Source organism: Theropithecus gelada, chromosome 1 (genome assembly GCF_003255815.1).
Source record: "Theropithecus gelada isolate Dixy chromosome 1, Tgel_1.0, whole genome shotgun sequence".
Lineage (NCBI taxonomy): Eukaryota > Metazoa > Chordata > Mammalia > Primates > Cercopithecidae > Theropithecus > Theropithecus gelada.
Window position 1 is genome coordinate 52,423,164 of NC_037668.1, and position 13,362 is coordinate 52,436,525.

Here is a 13,362-nt window from a genome sequence, read left to right on the forward strand (position 1 = left end):
TCCACACAGACCCACCTCATACCCGAGAGTCCACTTTCCATTTCTCTTCAGGGGAGGAGCTGCCGGCCAACTCCAACCACTGCTGGGGGGAACCACACCATGCTCCCAGCCCTCCCCGTGGCTCCCAAGCCAGCTCATTCTTTCCTGCGTCCACACCTTTGCCCAGGACCTTCCTTCTGCCTGGAACATGCTTTCCCTGTCTTTGTTACCTCTTCACCCTTAGGGACCCAGTTTCCAAGTCACCCCTCCAGAGGACTTGTTCTGTCTTCCACAAGGCTGGGCTAGTACCCCTCTTTGAACTCACATCCCTGGTTCTTCTCCAGTAAAACCTTTATCATGCTCCAGGCCCAGGGCAATTTTCTGTTGACCCATCTTTTTCTCCACCTGATGGTGAGCTCTTAGGATGGAGATCCTGACCCAGTCTCTCCCAAGCTCCCAGTACAAGGCCATGCTCATGGTGTTCAACAAATGGAAAACGCTTATTGAGTAACTACTCTGTGCCAGGCATCACGCTCCTTTAATTCTCTCCGTAGCTCTGCAAGGTTGGTGTAACCCCTACAGATGAGGAAACCAGAGAAAGAGAAGCAAAGTCACTCACGCAGGTGACGGCAGAGAGCAGAGGGCAGAGTCAGGACTTGGATCTGGAGAGCCTGGCTCTGAAGCCCGAGCTGGAATCTTGATAGTCTACACCGCAATAAGTTTTCGGGAAATGACTGACTGAACGGATGAACACCTTTGCCCCCCGAGTCCCCTTAAAGCCTACATGTGGCAGTTTGGGCCCATTTCCTCGGCTTCCCTCCCTGGAGGGGCGCCCACCTCCAGTGTCCCGGGTGAGCGTTTGCCTGTGGGGCTGTGAGTGAGGGTTCAGCAAAGGTGACCTGGTGTGAGGGGGTGCCCCAGGGGGTGCAGAGGAGGGCCTCGTGAGGCAGATTCAGAATGAAGGTGTGGCCCCCAACAGAGCTGTGCATGGGCACTCAGGGGTCCTCAGGGCCATTGGCCCATAATTGTCAGATGGGGAAACTGAGGCCCAGACAGAGGAAGGGACTTGTCCCTAGTCACACAGAGTGTCTGGATTACAGCTCTTAGGTCTCAGCCTCCCCATTTGTCACACAGGGGAAATAAATCCCCCTTGTCCTGCCTGGGAGTAGACCCCAGGGGGCCCCTGTGCACTCTCACACCTTCCATTCCAGCTTCTAGAATTCCACCATCCATGCACCAGCCTTGAGAGTAAACATTGCCTTCTTCTCACCTCCTGCTCGTGTCTCTACTGCAGGATGGGAACCAAATGCCTCTCTACCCTTCTCCCACACCCCTTCTCTCCACAGTGAACTGAGGGAAGTTTCGTATCCCTTAGCACAAAATGAATACCCCTACTCTTTTAAGTCAGAGAAACCGAGAGGAGAGGGCTTGGCGGGAGTCGCGGGAATGTCGTGCACAAGCAGTCGGACTCTTCAGGGGTCTGGAACTCTCCCTTGCTGCCTCGAAAGCCCCTGTGCAGACGGTGGCACTGGCTGAGTACAGGTGCCTGAAGGCAGGGGCATGGAGGGGATGCTTCATTCTCAGCCTGTTTTTGCCAGTGAAGACAAAAGGGAAGTCATCTTCCATTGGCCTATGGGGCAATTGAGGTAGTAGGAGCTTGGTGATAATTCTAGGGACCACCCTGGGTTGTCAGGTGGGGGAGACAGAGACACGTAGGAGGCACCAAATGCAACTCACTCGTGCCCTTTGACTGATGAGAGAACAGGGACCCACAGATGCCAAGTGGCTCAGACGCAGTCCCACAGCACACGGGCGGCAGAGCCAGGTGGGGGACTGGGCTCCCCTGGCAGCAGTCCCCAGGCCTGCCTGAGAGGCACATCAGAATCGCTTTGGGGGATTTTCAAAACCACACCTGCCCAGGCCCAAACCCTAAAGATTCTGATTCCGCAGTCTGAGGTAGGAGCGGGGACTCCTCCGCAGCCTGAGGTGGGAACTGGGAATTGGGTGTTTAAAACTCTCTCGGGGTGGTGATCTCAGAAAACCCGCTGGCTCCATCACACTTTGCTCGGGGACTGAGGTGGGATGGCATTTGGCGGGTGCAGGTAGGAGGAAGAGGAGGCAGTGGGGGGTGAAGGGAGACCCTTCCCCTTCTGTTAAAAGCCTATGGACAAGAGGACAGCCCGATAAGATTCTGAGAACGTGAGACCCGGATGGACCTGGAGTTTTTGTCTGGCATGTAATTTAGGGGATCTGTGACGCTGGGCCAGAGATAACGGTGTCTTTCCTTTTCCCGGCCTCTAGCTGAAATTTAGCGTCGTATTCCACGGCGATTTTCCACCAGTGGAAATCACAGGTGCTCTCTGGTCTCACAGGGCTGTCAGGGATGACCTGAAATATTGCTCATGCTCATCACAACTGCATGGCCCACTGCGGGGTCTTGTCACTCAGTGAGTTCTTGAAGAGGCACAGAGCGAGTCACTCACTGTGTCACCAGCTTGCTTTCTGAGTTTGACAACGGTATTTCTGTCGCTTTCTTTTCCTTTGTAATCCTTTGGATTTTGTCTTATGCATTTAAAAACGCAACTCCGAGGAGGAAGCTGAAGGTTCCCTGAGACTGCCAAGGGTCGGTGGCCCAGAGCAAGTTAGGGGCCCTGAAGGGGCAGCATGGGGTTGGCGCCCTGCAGATAGGACCCTGGGGCTGGGTGTCTTTGAGGAAGGAATTGGCAGCTGCAGCCCTGTGAGCCTCCAGGGATGGGATTTGGGAGACAGGCCCCCACGGCGAGCACGTCGTGAGCAGAACTGGACAGGAGAGAGAAGGTTGAAGAGGGGAGACAGGTCTCCATGAAAGCACAGGGAAGGCCCTTGAACCCCGACCCCAGACTCCAAGCCTCCCCACAGACCCCAGCCTACGAGGTGCCTTCTGTACCGCTGCTGGCCAGGATCAGCCCATTCTGCCTGGTGGCCTCCTGTCTCTGGGCACATACATGACATGTTGGGCCAAAGCCACCTCTCCCTTTGTGCCCTTCGTGCTATGGCCAGCCACCTCCCAGGTTCCAAGGATCAGGACCCAGCCCAGACCGACCGGGGCTCTAGCCCTGTCTCCCAAGGTTTCTTTGTTTTAAACCCTACATTTCTCCATCTTGCGCACGGAAGGAGAAATACAGATTACAAAGACCCGGCAAATGGATTTTATAAACTCTTATTTTCTTGCCACAGAACTGCCTTTAATTAGCTCCAAGGACTACAAAGGGAACAACGTTATAATAGCAGCAACTCTGAGGAAGCAGCCGCGGCTCTCGGCTCTCAGACCCGGGGCTGCCTGTTGTCATTGGCCAAAGCTAGGTTTGATGGGAGTGCCCCCACTTCAGGGCACAGCAGGCCCCCTTCTCTCCCTGACTCAGTCCCCATCGGCAGCAGCACAGCCTTTCTCAGCCTCACCAGGGAAGAGGAACAGGCCCCGCTCTCGGACAAGCCTTCCCAGAAGCCTACGGACTCAAACACCCAAACGTGCCTGGGTCCCTGCCCCGAGCCTGCCGCCCAGGCACCAGCCCTGAATCACTCGGTCAACCAGCGACAGCGCAGGCCGATGGGCAGGAGGGCAGGCAGGCAGGCAAGCAGACCCACTTCTGCCTCTCTGCTGACTGCCTCGGCTGAGGAAAGGCAGCACCAGCCCCCAACCCTGAAGTTCTAAATCTCATGCAGCCCCTCTATTCTGGAGGCGAACCGGTCCGCAAGAACCATCCGAAGGCACTGCCCTTATACACAGTCCACCCTCGGCTCAGACAATGAGAATTCTACAAGCAGAGGGGACTCTATTTGGGGCACAGAGGGGTTAAGTAACTCCCCTCCTAAGGTCTCTCAGCAAGGAAGCCACTGAGCCGTGGGACTTGAGCTCAGGGACTCTTGATCCCCAGTCTCAGGTGTCACAGCCCCTTCTGGGCTCCTGCTGGGGACGAGGAAGGCAGCAGGGGGTGTCTGAGGCCAGGGTGCATCAGCCCTAAATGCGAGACAGAGGCAGGAGAAGTCTCCCCATTAGTCCCAGCCCCATTAGAGGCTCCAGGTTGGGGATCCCAGACTCCCTGTCCTTGCTGGGAGACACAATCCAGAACTATGCGTCCCCGCAGCCACCAAAAAAGGCAAAACCTGCCCAGAAACACTTTTTCCTCTTCCATGGCCAAATCCACGAACTTTCTCAAGTTCTGTCCCCCAGCCCCGTGCGGGTCCAGCTTCAGTGCAACCCAGCTCTGCGCAGTTTTCCACAAAAGCCTGTGGCTTCCTTCTCCTCCCTTTGTTTCTGATACCCCAGGAGTTACACGCAAAATGTGGGCGGTGGTCTTCAGGAAGACCCCTGGATCCCACAGCTCTCCCCAGAAGCTGCCAGCAGTGACCTCCTGAGCCCAGGTGGGGAGTCCCAGGCAGGACAGGGGCTGGGGCTGCAGGCCTAGGGGCCCCGTTAGCGAAGCAGGAAGCCAAGGGTCCCTGAGAGTTCCCCTTGGCCCCTCTGAGGGCTGCACTTTGAGGTCTTGAGGTCTTGGAGTATCCATCGCCTCCCCCGCTTACTGTCTCCACCAGCGGAGGATAAAAGTGCCACAGCGATGTTCCACGCCAAGAGACCACAGAGGCCACCAACCCCTCTTCCCACCTCAGGCTTTCACAGGCCAGCAGATTTAGGCAGTGCGCTTGAGGGCAGCCAGGGCGGTCGGTGGAGGGACGTGGTCCGGGGCCTGGCCACAGCTCCCCACCCACGGCCCTGGGCAATCGTTACTCACCGCGGATGAAGGTCGGCGAGTAGGTCGGGAAGGAGTCGAAGATGCTGTTCGATGCCATGCCCCGCTCTGAAGAAGGCGAGAATTTTTAGCCCTTCAGGGGTTGAGTTGGGATTCGCTTGGTTGGCTGTTGTTTTATTTTTTTCCCCCAGCTACTTTTGAAAATAAAAAGGGGGGGGGGTGTTGCTTTTTGTTGTTTTTTTGTTTTGTTTTGTCTCTTTTCCCCCCCTGCTGCTACGAAAAAGAAAAAAGGAAAGAACGCGAGAGTGTGTGTGAGTGAGAGAGAAAAAAAATCCCCAAGGAAAGTAAGTTTCTGTTTGTACCCAAGAATTTGGATTCCCGGTCCCACAGGAATGTCTAGCCACAAATTCTCAACAGAAGCGAATGCAGAGTGTATCATTAGATGGCGGGAAGGGGCTTTCGGCAGCCAGGGTGGAAGAGCTCCGAGGCTGACAGAGCAGAGCAGGCCCCTCCAGTGCCACAGGGAATGAATGAATGAGGCTTACCCTCGACAGAGCCCAGGCTGCGGTGGGTACGAGGGCGGCCGGGGGTGGGGAGCACCAGGAGCCAACCAGCTCCCGCGCAGGGCCCTGGAGGCGGCGAGGGCCTGGCCTTGTGGTTCTGTGGTTGAGGGACCAGGCCTTCCCAGTGTCAACCCAACCTCAGCTCACAGGATGCGAGGAGCCTGCTCACGGCCTGGGCTCATTGGCTGGGCTGCGGTCACCTGGGCTGTGATGTCACGGCCTTTTAGAAGATCTTGTGGCTGCCTCTCTTTTTGGAAAAGAAAAAAAAAAAAGAAAGAAAGAAAAAAAGAAAGAAAGAGAGAAAGAAAAGTGATGGCTTTTATTTGTGGAGCTGGCCTCAGCACGCGGCCCAAGAAACAGAACTGAAAGCAGTTGGAGTGGGCGTGGCTGGGAGGGTGGTTTGGCTCCTGGGTGGGAGACTCCTTCTTAATTAAGGCCAGCATTGGCCTGGGCGGGCTGGGATCCCCGCGGGCCCCTCACCAAGTGCCCGGAGCCCGGATCCACCAGCGGCCGGAGAGCTCCCTGCCATGCCGCCTCGCCCCTGGGCTGCGGCTGACTCCCTGCCATTATCCACCACTATTGTTGCCAGGGACAGGTGTCCACATGTGTGGCTGGGTGGCACCTCTGGGGCTTTTATGGGAGCTGGGACTAAGTACAATGGGAAACACATGAAGTGGCATTGCCAGCACTCACACCTGGCCTTGGCCTGCCCACCGAGAAGGGCCTTCCTGGTGAAACCTGGTGGCCTGGCCGCACTGGGAGGCCGTCTATAGGGCTGGGGGCTGAGGCCCCAGCATGTCATTCAGGGCTCTTGGCTCTTATTGCCCCCACCTGCACATCCCCTTGGGGGTCTCTGCCCCAGCCTGATGCTTGGGAGCTTTCCTGCCTCCGGGCCTTCGGTCATGCTGTTCCCCTCACCTGAAGCGCCCATTGTATCCTCATGTCCTTGAGGAGTCAAGGCCCGGAGAGGTTCAAAAGTAGAAAAGTCATGAAGATGATTGAATCCTACACTTGCATGTTCCCCGAAGTCATGTCAGGATGGGAGAGAGGGTGGAGAGTGGGGGAAAGGTGACGGCTTTTACCATTTCCCTTGTAAGCTCTACTCTCCCATTGCACAGGCCAGGCTGCGAGGCCCAGGGTGGTGACGCCAGCTTATCTAAGGTCACGTGGTATTCTGGGATGTGATTGGAACTTCAGCCTCTGACTCACCAGCCCTGACCTTGGGCATGACACCAGAGTGCCCTTCCATGCCCTTTAAATGAAGACTTCGGAAAGTCCCTCTGCAGCCCGTCCATCACCTCCTGGCCTGTCCCAGGGAGCCCAGGCTTGGGGCTAGACCCTAGCACCAGTCTCAGACTCACAGTGGACTCTGTAGGCCCTCAGGGGTGGGGGTGGGGAAATCCCTGGAGGAGGATGGGCTGGTCCAAGGTCCCAAAGAGACTTGTTTCCGCCCAGGGCACAGGTGCACAAGATGGCCTCGGAAACGCTCACTCTGAGCCTCATCTCGAGCCTCATGAAGATTCAGTCTTCTGTCCCTGAATGGTGAGTCGATTGGTGTTGAGGGTGGGGGTGGTGGGGACAAGAGTTCTAGCTTGGCCAGAGAGGAAGCAGGTTTACGGTGACAGCCACAGAGCTCTGGAGTCAGATTTGGTTTCCAGCCCCAGTTCTGCTGAATCTGAGCGGCCAGAACTTGGGGCAAGTCACTTCCTTTCTCTGGGCCTCAGTTTTTTTCCCTGTAAAATGGGGATAACACCTTCTTTGAAGGGACAGGCACGGAGTGAGGGCATCATAAACATTGGTTTCCTTGGCTGAGCCTCCATGACGCGATTTGGGCTCCGTTATGAGTCAGCTCAAGTAAGGAGCTATGACAGTCATGCGGGGGGGAGGCTGCCCCGCCCCCACCCTGTGTCGTAAACTCATCAGCTGGCCAGCCTGCGTGGGACCATCGGGGGTCAGTGGCACGGGGGGAACTTGCCAAGGGGCCTTGACCTCCTGGTTGAATCTGATGCCTTTTGGAGTCAGCCATGTGTGAAATAGATTGGAGAAGGAATGCTGGGAAGACTCCCCTTACAGAGAAGCCGAAACTGCAGCCCCCAGAGGAGCAGAGACTCATCCAAGTTCACCCAATGAGTCAGTGGAACCCAAGCCCCTGCTTCCCAGCCCAGGAGCTGTTTCCACTCCACCAACACCGCCTCCAGTTTCAAACATACCACCCTATGTGCTTTGCTGTTTTTTCCACACCTAAGAGTGGGCCCCCCTAAGCCCCTTTAACTTGATCACCCTGAGGGGCTTCCCCATCCCTGGGAACCTGAGTCCAGGCCCAGGAATGGGAGGGAATTCAAGAGGCTGTGCAGGGCCTAGTGACGCATCTGTGCATGGAGTAGTTCAATGCATTCTCGGGGCAATGTGGCAAATGACAGCCAAGCTTGGTCCTTGCCAAGGATCATCCTTGCCAGGATCATAAGGGGTTTATCATCTCTACATGCCCCCTGATAAGCGTGTGCTAAGCTTTAAACAGCCCTGGGGAAGCAGAAAAGACAAGGAGGCTGAAACCAGCCATACCTGAAGCCTGCTTTGTTTCTTATGAACTGTGAGATCCTGGGCAAGAGGCTTTACTCTTCTGAGCCTTGGTTTCCTAGCCTGTGAAATGGGGCCAACGGTAGTGCCCACCTCCCAAAATCATAAAGAGGATTCAATGAGAAAATAATTGTGAGTGTGCTTGGCACATAGTAGGTGCTCAATTTCCAGGGACTCCCTTCCCTTGAAATTCTGATTGTGCATTCCCCTGCCATGCAGTGGGCAGCCAGGCTTCCTCTTGCTCTCCACTGAAAAAAACTTAAATCGGGTTAATAAAAAATGTGGTTGAAGAAGGGAATCATAAGAAATATTATATAAAAATAAAAGGGAATCATAAAAATAGTATCTTAAACCCTTCTTTTAGCTTTAAACTTATAAGTGTGCATTAAATGGTCTTCCTCTTGTTCTTCTAGCTTAACAATTTCCAGTTTGGGTTTCTCTTTTCTTTTCTTTTCTTCTTTTCTTTTTTTTTTAGAGACAGGGTCTTGCTTCTGTTGCCCAGGCTGGAGTGCAGTGGTGCAATCATAGCTCACTGTAACCTTGAGCTCCTGGGCTCAAGCAATCTTCCTGCTTCAGCCTCCCAAGTAGCTAGGATTACAGGTGTGCACCACCACGCCCAGCTAATTTAAATTTTTTTTCTGTAGAGACAGGGTCTCACTATGTTGTTCAGGCTGGTCTCGAACTCCTGACTTCAGGTGATCCTCTTGCCTCAGCCTCTCAAAGTGCTGGGATTACAAGTGTGAGCCCCCATGCCTGGCATAGTTTTGATTTATTTAAAGTGGAACATGAATGTAAAGACGCTAAGGAAGGAATGAGCATGTGGCATCATCTAGATTTTACTATTTCTTCCCATCCTTTACAATGTCCCATCCATACCAAATTCAATTTATTTTTTAGCAACTTGCCTTCATTAAGTCTTCCCAGTTTTCATAGAAATAGAGGCTCCTGTTTGGCATCACACGATTGACCTCATGGTATTATCATTAATCAGAGTCCAACCAGGAAAACAGGAGCCACATTGAGTCCTGGAAGTTAATTCAGGGAGTGTTAGCAACACAGGTGAGGGACAAGCTGAGAAGCCAAACAGAGACAGTGAGGAGTCCCAGTGTGAGTCCCAGTGCCGCCCTTTGGGTAAGAGGGACACGGAGAGAGGCGGGGTTACCAGGGCCCCCAGCAGAAGCAGGAACTTAGTGGGCCAGTACAGCATTTGCTAGAGTCACAGGAGAGACTTAGCCACATGGAGACATCACCTGAGACAAAGAATAGAGGGAGAAACACCCCAGCTTCTCCCTTGCTTTCATTTTTCATCTCCCCTTAGTGTCTCCCATTGGTTGAAGGTAGCGGGAACCAGCTGGCCAAGAAGCTTGGGGAATGCAGCCCGTGCCATCAAACCCTTGTGTGACAGAGCCAAACAGGGGAATGGGCAGCGCTGATCTGTGGGCAAACTGGCCCAGGACTGGCATAATCTCCAGTGACATTGTGTAGCCATGCAAACCCAGCTGGCACCAACCGGTTGGGACGCATTCCAACTCACATCTGGTAAGCTGACAGTTCAGTGGCTGGTGGGAGGAGATGTGGCATTCCAGAGAAGGGCCTGCCAGCTGAGGGCATCCATTGGCATTTTATACGAGAAGTACAGGTGAATCCTGGGAGATACCCGGGGGGTCAATGAAGAAGGCATCTTCTGTGAATGGTGATGATATTCATTTCCCTAACCTGCGTGCAGGGCTGAGGTTACGTCACCACGAAGAGCCCTGGATGCAGACCCTGCCTCTGAATGTTATGGTTACGATGACAGCACACCCCGAACCACCAGATCCTCCCAACAACCTGCAGGACAGGTGTGGCCCTCCTCACTTTTCAGAGGAGGAAAAGACTAATCCAGGGATTAACCCCAAGATTTAGCCTCCAGGAGTCAGCCCGGTCAGCTTGGACTGGGCAGGTAGCAGATTTGAGGTGGACACTGGCCTTGGAGTTCAAATTCTGGCCTTTCATCAGCAGATCCTGGTGTGAGCCCAGGGAAGCTGCTGGAGCGATATCTGCTGCGGGCTGGGGGTGGGGGTGGGGCACTTCACTTTCAAGGGCTAGCACAGGGACACTAAGATGCTGCCACTCAGCCAAATCAGCCCCTCCTCGGGGGTAGAGAATGGGGCCTGCAGGGCCATGTAACCCACCCCGGACCAGGACACCCAGACCAAGCCAAGGGATCATCAGCTGAGGACCTACCATGTGGGGTTTACATGCTAAAAGCTTTAGGCATGGTCCCTCCAGGGGTGGGCTCTGAGGACAGGGCACCACACGCCTAAGCGGTCTGACAGTCAGTCTCTGGGGGAGAGCCGGAGAGGTGAAGAGACCTGCCCAAGGCCTCCCAGCTTGCCAGTGGAGGAAGCAGGATTCAAACCCAGCCCACCCTCCGCTTCTCTTTCCTGTTGTTTTGAGAAACTGTTCTCGGCGCCCCCTTCAGAAAGAGAACCACCTGTCCTCACCTCCTGCCTCAGGCCCTGCTCTTGGCCGAGCCTCGAGCTGCCACCTCATACAGCTGCTTCAGTGTCTCTTGTGCCACAGGGGTGGTGGCACCAAGGACAACCTAAGGACTGTCTCCACCCGCAGCGTCTTCCTCACCAGGGACCCCAAGAGCTCCACCTGCTGCCTCTCCTCCTGCCTGAAGTTCCCTCAGTGCATGTTCGGGTTTGAATACGTTTCAGTGAGAAGTCCTGTGTTTAAGAGGCAGATGGAATTGGGAGAAGGAGCAGCATCGCCCCAGGGAGATTAGCTGACAGAGTAGGGAGAGTGCAGGCTGGGATGCATCCTGCTCCCCCAGGAATGGGCTCACAGCCTCCTTCTGCCCAGTGTCATCTTTGCTTAAATAATGATCAGTGATGCTCCTCTCACCCCACAGCCACCTATGCACAAATGCCTCCTACGGGAGTTTCCAGAGCAAGCTGTTTGGGAGGTAGACAGGGTGGAGATGACTCTCCCCAGCGTCCAGCCCCGGAACTGAGGCTTACCGGGAACAGGCCTCAAACACGATCACACAGTGAGTCAGAAGGATTCACCCGCAGGTCTGCTGCAGCCACATCCCGTCGTGTCCCCAAGATACCCCTCCACTCCCTGTTTCTCCCTGAAGTCCCTTCCAGGGGGGTGGAGGTGCTGGGGCTGTAGAGTCGAATGGATGAGCCAGGTTTAGATCCCAGCTCTGGCACCGCCTAAGGGTGTGCTAGTGTTCGGGGCTATCAGAACCTCACTGTTCTCACCTGCAAAGTAGGAAAAATAAGCCCCTGTCATCTCCCAGGGACCTCCTGGGAAGAGCATGCAGTGGGCACTCGGCCAGGGTGAGGTCGTGTCTCTGTGTGTGTAGGGGTGTGTGTGAGCTTGTATGTATGAAGGTGTGTGGGCACACACATGTGTAGGGGTGTGTGTGAGCTTGTGTGTGTGGTGTGTGGGCACGCTCGTGTGTAGGGGTGTGTGTGAGCTTGTGTGTGTGAAGGTGTGTGGGCATGTGCGTGTGTGTAGGGGTGTGTGTGAGCTTGTGTGTGTGAATGTGTGCGTGTGTGAGTGTGTAGGGGTGTGTGTGAGCTTGTGTGTGTGAATGTGTGTGTGCGTGAGTGTGTAGGGGTGTGTGAGCTTGTGTGTGTGAATGCGTGCGTGAGTGTGTAGAGGTGTGTGTGAGCTTGTGTGTGTGAAGGTGTGTGGGTGTGCGTTTGTGTGTGTAGGGGTGTGTGTGAGCTTGTGTGTGAATGTGTGCATGAGTGTATAGGGGTGTGTGTGAGCTTGTGTGAATATGTGTGTGTGTCTGAGTGTGTGCAGGGGTGTGTGTGAGTTTGTGTGTGAATGTGTGTGGGTGTGTATGTGTGTGTAAGTTCATGTTTGTGTGCATGCACGTATGTGTGAGCATGCATGGGTGTGAGTGCGTGTGTGTGAGTGTGCGTGTGTATGAGTGTGTGAACTTGTGTATGTGTGCATGTGTGTGGGTGTGTATGTGTGAGAGTGTGAGCTCGTGTCTGTGTGTATGTGTGTATGTGTGTGTGCACATGTACACATGCATGTAGGAGAGGACAGGGCAGAGGTGGGTGGTGGAAGGGGGCGTGTGTCTGACTCACCACTTTGCCAGGATCTTAGTGTCCCCCAGCAGATTCCTGCCCTCCCACTCACTTCCTCCAAGGTCTGCTGTGAGGGGCACTGAGCTCCCGTGGTTTCTGGAGGCCGACCCCAGCCAAGGGCTGCCTGAACCTGGGTACCAGACTGCAGGATGAGGTGCTGGAGAAGTCACTGGGTGCGACCTCCCTGAGATGCTGTTCAGCTCAGGGGCCTCTCTTGTGTTCTTTGAGACCTGGAGTCTTGCCCATAAGATGCTTCCCTCCCTCAGAGTTCCAGGACCCTCAGAAGAATAAGAAAGATCCCAAACTACAGCCCTTTTGGCTCATAAAATGATCTTTCTCTGGGTCTTTGGGTGGAATAATCTATTTTTAGCATCAAAAGGTTCTGCCATGGGCTTAGACCTGGTAAGGGAAGGGCTTTGTGTGACCACAGCGTGGCTCAGAGACAGGCACTCCTCAGCCGGGATGGGGCAGGAGGGCGCATGGAAGGGAGCCCCACCCTCAGGGCAGGCAGAGTGGGGAGAGAGCCACCGAGAGCCCCACTCTCTGGATGCCTGGCCCAGGGCTCCTTCCCATCCCATTCAGTGAGCATCTGTTTGGGGCCAGGCCTTGTGCCCTCACCGTTTCCTCTTAGTGCATTCTCGCTACAAACCTAGTAGTAATAACTAACAATAATCACAAGCTAGCACTTCACTTCTTTAGCACCTACCACGTACTAGGGACTCTTCTAAGAACCTTGCATAAATCAACTTAATTCATTTAACAGATAAGAAGACTGAGGTTCAGAGAGGTCAAATCACTTGCCCAAGTCCAGCTTAGCAGGGACAGAGCCGAGATTTGAACCCAGACAGTCTCTATTATTATTATTAGTCCCATTGACAGCAGAGGAAGCAAAGGCTTGGAGAAACTGAAGGATTTGCTCAAAATAACCTAAAACAAACGTCTAATCAGGATCGTGACAGGGCTGTCAGACCCAGAGCCCTCTGAGCTCTCTCCCATCTCCCAGAGCCCTCTGAGCTCTCTTCCATCTCCCAGAGCCCCCTGAGCTCTCTCCCATCTCCCAGAGCCCTTTGAGGTCTCTCCAATCTCCCAGAGCCCTCTCCGCTCACTCCCATCTCCCAGAGCCCTCTGAGCTCACTCCCATCTCCCAGAACCCTCTGAGCGCTCTCTGATCTCCCAGAACGCTCTGAGCGCACTCCCAGAACCCTCTGAGCTCACTCCCATCTCCCAGAGCCGTCTAAGCGCTCTCCTATCTCCCAGAACCCTCTGAGCGCACTCCCATCTCCCAGAGCCCTCTGAGCACTGTCCGATCTCCCAGAACCCTCCGAGCTCACTCCCATCTCCCAGAGCCCTCTGAGCGCTCTCCGATCTCCCAGAACCCTCTGAGCTCACTCCCATCTCCCAGAACCCTCTGAGCGC

General features: G+C 54.7%; 1 protein-coding gene across 2 annotated transcripts in view; it reads right to left on the reverse strand.

Annotated features, from left to right (window-relative positions):
* RUNX3 (runt related transcription factor 3) overlaps positions 1-5,389 on the reverse strand; it is a 63,689-nt gene extending 58,300 nt beyond the window's left edge. Inside the window, exons 1-2 of one of the 2 annotated variants that reach the window (XM_025389211.1) lie at positions 5,252-5,389; positions 4,749-4,814 (exon numbers count right to left, since the gene is read on the reverse strand). In XM_025389211.1, the coding sequence (XP_025244996.1) occupies positions 4,749-4,806 (58 nt within the window). In that variant the 5' untranslated portion in view covers positions 4,807-4,814; positions 5,252-5,389. Of the gene's footprint in view, positions 1-4,748; positions 4,901-5,068; positions 5,215-5,251 lie in introns of those variants that run through there. The other variant, XM_025389204.1, reaches the window with a different exon arrangement.
* Between the last annotated feature and the right edge of the window lie 7,973 nt (positions 5,390-13,362).